We start from the raw sequence: 5,347 nt of genomic DNA, 5'->3' as shown, positions 1-5,347 counted from the left end.
GTTGTAGACTCTGGTGCTAGTGGATCGCTGGAGCTGTAGATTAACATTTACATGCTTATTGTAGTTGTAAGGACAATGCCTGTAGCACCAGACCCGGCGGCAGACATACGTCTCTGGGCGGGCATTTGATTTATCAGGGCGGGCCCACCCCGAAACTTACATTTCCCAGGAAATCTGAATTGTCAACNCCAAGTCATAAATCTCAGTCGTTATCCCATCATATCAGTTGCTCACGAACAACTTTGAGTGTGCAAGGTCAATGAGCGTCTCCTAAAGTGTGTGTGTGTGTGTGTGTGTGTGTGTGTGTGTGTGTGTCCAGAGTTCGACAGTAGTCCTATTGTTTGGGCCCTCTACCTCATGTGCTATTCACACACACTTCTATTCATAGGTTGTCATGTTTAGTCATTTCTCTGTGTGTGAGTGTGACTGTGTGTTCTAAATATAAGTTGAACTCACAAGAATGTTCTGCATGGCCAATTGAATTCATAAGGTGTGTGTGTATCTATCTAAACTGCACATTGTACCTCCACACCTAAACACACACACATAATATATTGCGTACCATGCACATCCCCCACTAAAGTCCACTTGCTCTGGAGCATCATAAATATGACACTTTGAAACTACAACTGTAAAAATGATAGCAATTTAACGACTGTGATCCCTCTTGGCCGCACCTACACACTATTTTAATGCCAACTGAATCCTGAAACGTTAGCAAAGCATTAGAATTGGAGACTATCTTTTATTAGTTATAGTAAAAGCTTACTCATTTATAGAAAAACAAATCATTTAACATCATCAATAGTCAACAAGAAGCCACCTTATCTTGACTTTTGTTCTGCATCTTAACATAAATTCATTTATAAACAATTTATCAACATTAACAACTACGTTCTTGATGGATAACTCATCTTTAATTAATGATTTATCCACACTTATTAGGTGACACACCTAGAGGAGGAAATTCTACAACCTGGCAACCCAAAAGTCTTTCCTCTTGTTATTAAAGAATTTCTAAATTATTTATATACCATTATAAAAGTCATTAGCTACGGCTCCTAAACCCTTTGTTAATGTGGCTTTATAACAAAGTGCTACTGATATACTTAACTCTTTACAAACTCAGCAATACATTCTACATTTCCTTCAAAGATGCCTCAAATATCTAGTTTCATTATCAAATGAAGACATGGTGAAACATAGATATAAACATGAAACATCACTTCAGGTTCAAGTTACCTTTTTCATTCGGTTCTCGTTTTAATTGAGTTCAAAGCTTTTGTGGGGATAACGATATACTACAAATACAGAACACATTACACATCCTGCATTAAAGCAAAACACATAAAAAACACCTTATTAATGACAGTAAATATGTAAAGAATAGGTACAGCTCTGGGTCAGTTTAGCTAGCATATCTCATTTGTTTGGAAGGATCGTTATACCTGTAAATTATTTAATTGGAGTTGATCATGTGTGTCAGAGTTGACAGCCTGATACCCCCATGGTTGCTGATGAGTGTGTGAAAACTCCCCATGATTCAAAGTCACCCGGTGTGTGTTCTCACAGTCAAGAGCTGTGCACCCTGGGGTGACTCTTCTCTTCCAGTGACACCCCCTCCCCACGAAAAGGGGGCTATTTTTGTCCAGTACTGTAACGCCCCACTGCTGAGGCCTTGGGTACAAATTGAAACACACAGACACAGACACACAGACACACACACAGACACACACACACACACAGTTAGTTTGACAGAGCTACTATGGGACTAGGCGGACTTCACCTCGTGAACCTGGAGTAGAATCTGCTGTAAACTGACACGACACACACACACACACACGGAAACAAAACACATAAGCAAAGCGTGGTTTTTTTGGACCATGACGGATACAGCAGCCGAGGAGGACAAGGACCCTGATATTGAGCTATTTGTCAAGGTGGGGAGTCTTGGGGTGTGTGTGCTTGTGTGTGAGTGTTTGAATGTGTGTGAGTGTTTGAATGTGTGTGTGTGTGAGTTTGAGATCATCACATGCCGACAACAGATCCTTTTTCGCTTTCAAATTCTTGAAAAACTTGACTTTCATTCCCTGCCTTCTGCCTGTTAAGTAGATTCAAGCTGAATGTGCACCCTATAGGATCTTTAAAGTGTGTGTGGGGGTGGATCCATTAAGCGTGTGCATGCCATGTTGTTGTTGTTTTTGTGTGCTGATTTTCCATGTGTTAACCTGACACCCACGTGCGTAGACAATCTCTCTCTTTCTCTCTTCTCATGAATTATTCCTGGAGTCCTTTCAGTTCAGAACTGAGAGCTGAAGCTTTATAATGCTCTGAAGTTATGACCCATTATGTGTGTAGGTGTGTGTGTGTATTTAGAAATATATAATATTATTTTTCTCCGCACAGCACTTTCCTAAACATAGACATGAGTGGTATTCATTTCCTCATCTAAGTATTGGTAGATAAGTGTATTTATATATTGCTGCTGATTATTTTGAATACGTGCTACACATTAACGTAAAGCCATTAAATTAAAGCTGATTTCAAATGTCCTGAATGCATATTTAACAATGACTAATTTGCTAATGAACTTTTCGTAAAGTTTGTAATGCATCAACTGTAATGTCTGCATGGGGAGTATTGGAGTCATGTTTTAAAACACAAACAACAGCAGGATTCACACAGTGGGTAGAGTGTTTCTGTGGAGGTGTGTGTGTGTGCCTGCGGATTGATAATATCATTTCCATATCTGATAACTGCTGCTGTGTGGTACAGTAGGAACTGAGCAGGCAGTGAGGCGGTTAATGGAAGCAGTGTGGATTATTCATGCTGGACTCAGTGTCTCGTTACAGTGTCCTATTGCAGACACACACACACACACACACACACACACACACACACACACACACACACACACACACACACACACACACACACACACACTACTGTATGCGATCATATGCCAATTATACAGTATCAGCTTTTTCCTGCTTTTATTTTTGGCAGGTTTAGTATTGGAGGTTAGATTCATTCGTGATTAGGTAAAAAAAAAAAATGCTATTGCAAATAAATGTGAATACAGAGGATACAAATCTGTAAAAATAGCAACAAAACCATTTGAAAATATTTGGTATTGGTGCCTTATTCCTCCACATCAAATGCAGATAAAGTTCTTACCCTGTGCTGCTATAACTCCTGGCTTAACTCCAGGTGTGTTTCAGTTTGCGTTGGTGTCACTGATTGAATGAGCGTGTGTGTGAGAGTCCTTGGACGTGTGTGTCTGCGTTTCTGTAGCATCGTTGGCCTCTTACCTTGTCAGCATGTGTGTGTGTTTACAGGCTGGGAGCGATGGGGAGAGCATCGGAAACTGTCCCTTCTCTCAGCGCCTCTTTATGATCCTCTGGCTGAAAGGAGTAGTCTTCAATGTCACCACTGTGGACCTCAAAAGGTAAGAAACTATTGAATAAGCCTGCACAGGAGTAAAGCTCCAAAACCCAATTAAACCCACATTTTAATAGAAGGCAAAACACGCTTTCACTTTCTATGTGCTTTTTAAAAAACACCTGCAACAATCATACATTTACATCACATTACTTGCTGTTTGATTAGCCCACTAATAGATACCATTTGAACCTGTGCATTTAATTATGTCTCGCTCCAAGTGCTGCTTTGAGAAAAACATGAAGTTAATGAACAAAATCTCAAAGGGTCACTTTAAAGATTATTAGGAAATGAGGCCTGAGGTAGCAACCATTGCTAAACAAACACGGAAAGGAGGATCATTTGTTTACAGGTGGTTGTGATATTGAAATAGCGTTTCATTACAGATTTATGGAGGTTGTAAATTCCTTCCTCTCTGATTAGGAAACCGGCCGATCTCCACAACTTGGCTCCAGGGACGCACCCGCCTTTCCTCACCTTCCAGGGGGAGGTGCTCACCGACGTTAACAAAGTGGAGGAGTATCTGGAGGAGATGCTGGCTCCACCAAAGTAGGTTTCACACCCGTAAACACACGCAGGAAAAGGTGATCAACGTCCTAACTTTTTACTGTGTTTCTGTGTGTTAGGTATCCCAAACTTGCAGCAAAGAATCGGGAATCAAACGCAGCGGGAAATGATATATTCGCCAAGTTCTCTGCTTACGTCAAGAACAAAAGACCGGATAATAATCGAGGTAAGTACTCGAGACCTATTAGTACGTTTATTATTTATTTATTTAACAAATCAGACCTTTCTTCTGTCAATGCTGCAAAGTCATACCTCCACTGTATGATTCTATCCCACATTGAATACAGTTTGACAAACTGCTCGTTTGCTTTTGCCACAAACCTGAAACCCATAGAACAGCTGTTCAAGAGAGCGATCCAGGTGTTTGACAGAAAGCCACATTCATACCACCACTGTACCATCCTGGAAAAACACAATTTATTGAGTTTTGACCACTTTAAGCCTTTTAAAAGTATGTGTTTTATTTATAAATGTTTACATGGACTGCCCCCCCCTCCCTTAGGGGAATTCATCCACAGAAAACACACTGGGCGCTGCAGTAGGTCAGAAACCAGAGGAGACTGTGAAGTCCACCGTAGACCGACCACTTTTGGACAAAATGTCCTCTCATTCTGGAATAGCCTCCCAACTGAGATACGGGATTGTCCCACTCTCAATAGCTTCAAAGGTCAACTCAAAGAATGGTTTAGAAACAAACAGACAAGTAATCGTCGCGAGCTGCACTTTAACACAGGGGTATCTCCTCTTGCACTTTATGTAGCTCTTATCTTTCTTGCACTTGATGTCGTAGCTGCTATATTTTATTACCATGTCATAAATACTTGTGTATGCTGCTCTTGCACTTTTTGCATATCATGTATTTTGTTTTTACTATGTTTGTAAAATGTAATTTTCTTAAATGTTTTATGTGAGGGACTGCGGATGGAAACTAGCTCAAAGCTAATGCTGGCACTATTACGCTGGACACATTTGAATGTTTTAAGTGTTCATTACTGTGCATTGTCCCTGCCAAATAAACGATTCAATAAAATACATGTATCAAGTAAGCAGGGGCGTAATTTAGGCCAAAGGTCTGAGGAGGCAAAATGAAATAGTGATGCAATTTGACATTTTAAATGTGATGCACATTTTTGTAGCTTTGATTTGTTGACTCTTATGACCTTTTGACCTTGGTGTGTGTGTGTGTGTGTGTGTGTGTGTGTGTGTGTGTGTGTGTGTGTGTGTGTGTGTGTGTGTGTGTGTGTGTGTGTGTGTGTGTGTGTGTGTGTGTGTGTGTGTAGTGTAGTGTAGTAGTGTGTAGTAGTGGTAGTGTAGTCGTAGTGTCGTGGTGTAGTGTGTC

At 40.5% G+C, this 5,347-nt stretch overlaps 2 protein-coding genes across 2 annotated transcripts in view; both read left to right on the top strand.

The window, feature by feature from the left end:
- Window positions 1–1,614, top strand: part of LOC104962913 (uncharacterized protein DDB_G0271670-like) — a 2,823-nt gene extending 1,209 nt beyond the window's left edge. Inside the window, exon 4 of the mRNA XM_010791422.1 lies at window positions 1,573–1,614. Coding sequence (XP_010789724.1) covers window positions 1,573–1,614 — 42 coding nt within the window. The remainder of the gene's footprint in view (window positions 1–1,572) is intronic.
- A 101-nt stretch (window positions 1,615–1,715) lies between these two features.
- The window catches only part of LOC104962912 (chloride intracellular channel protein 5-like), a 5,847-nt gene continuing 2,215 nt past the window's right edge, over window positions 1,716–5,347 (top strand). The window contains exons 1-4 of the mRNA XM_010791421.1: window positions 1,716–1,940; window positions 3,339–3,448; window positions 3,865–3,990; window positions 4,068–4,174. Coding sequence (XP_010789723.1) covers window positions 1,884–1,940; window positions 3,339–3,448; window positions 3,865–3,990; window positions 4,068–4,174 — 400 coding nt within the window. The 5' untranslated portion in view covers window positions 1,716–1,883. The remainder of the gene's footprint in view (window positions 1,941–3,338; window positions 3,449–3,864; window positions 3,991–4,067; window positions 4,175–5,347) is intronic.

Source organism: Notothenia coriiceps, unplaced genomic scaffold (assembly GCF_000735185.1).
Source record: "Notothenia coriiceps isolate Sejong01 unplaced genomic scaffold, NC01 NC01_scaffold00035454, whole genome shotgun sequence".
NCBI classification, from domain to species: Eukaryota; Metazoa; Chordata; class Actinopteri; order Perciformes; family Nototheniidae; genus Notothenia; species Notothenia coriiceps.
This window is presented reverse-complemented; position numbering and strand designations above follow the sequence as displayed.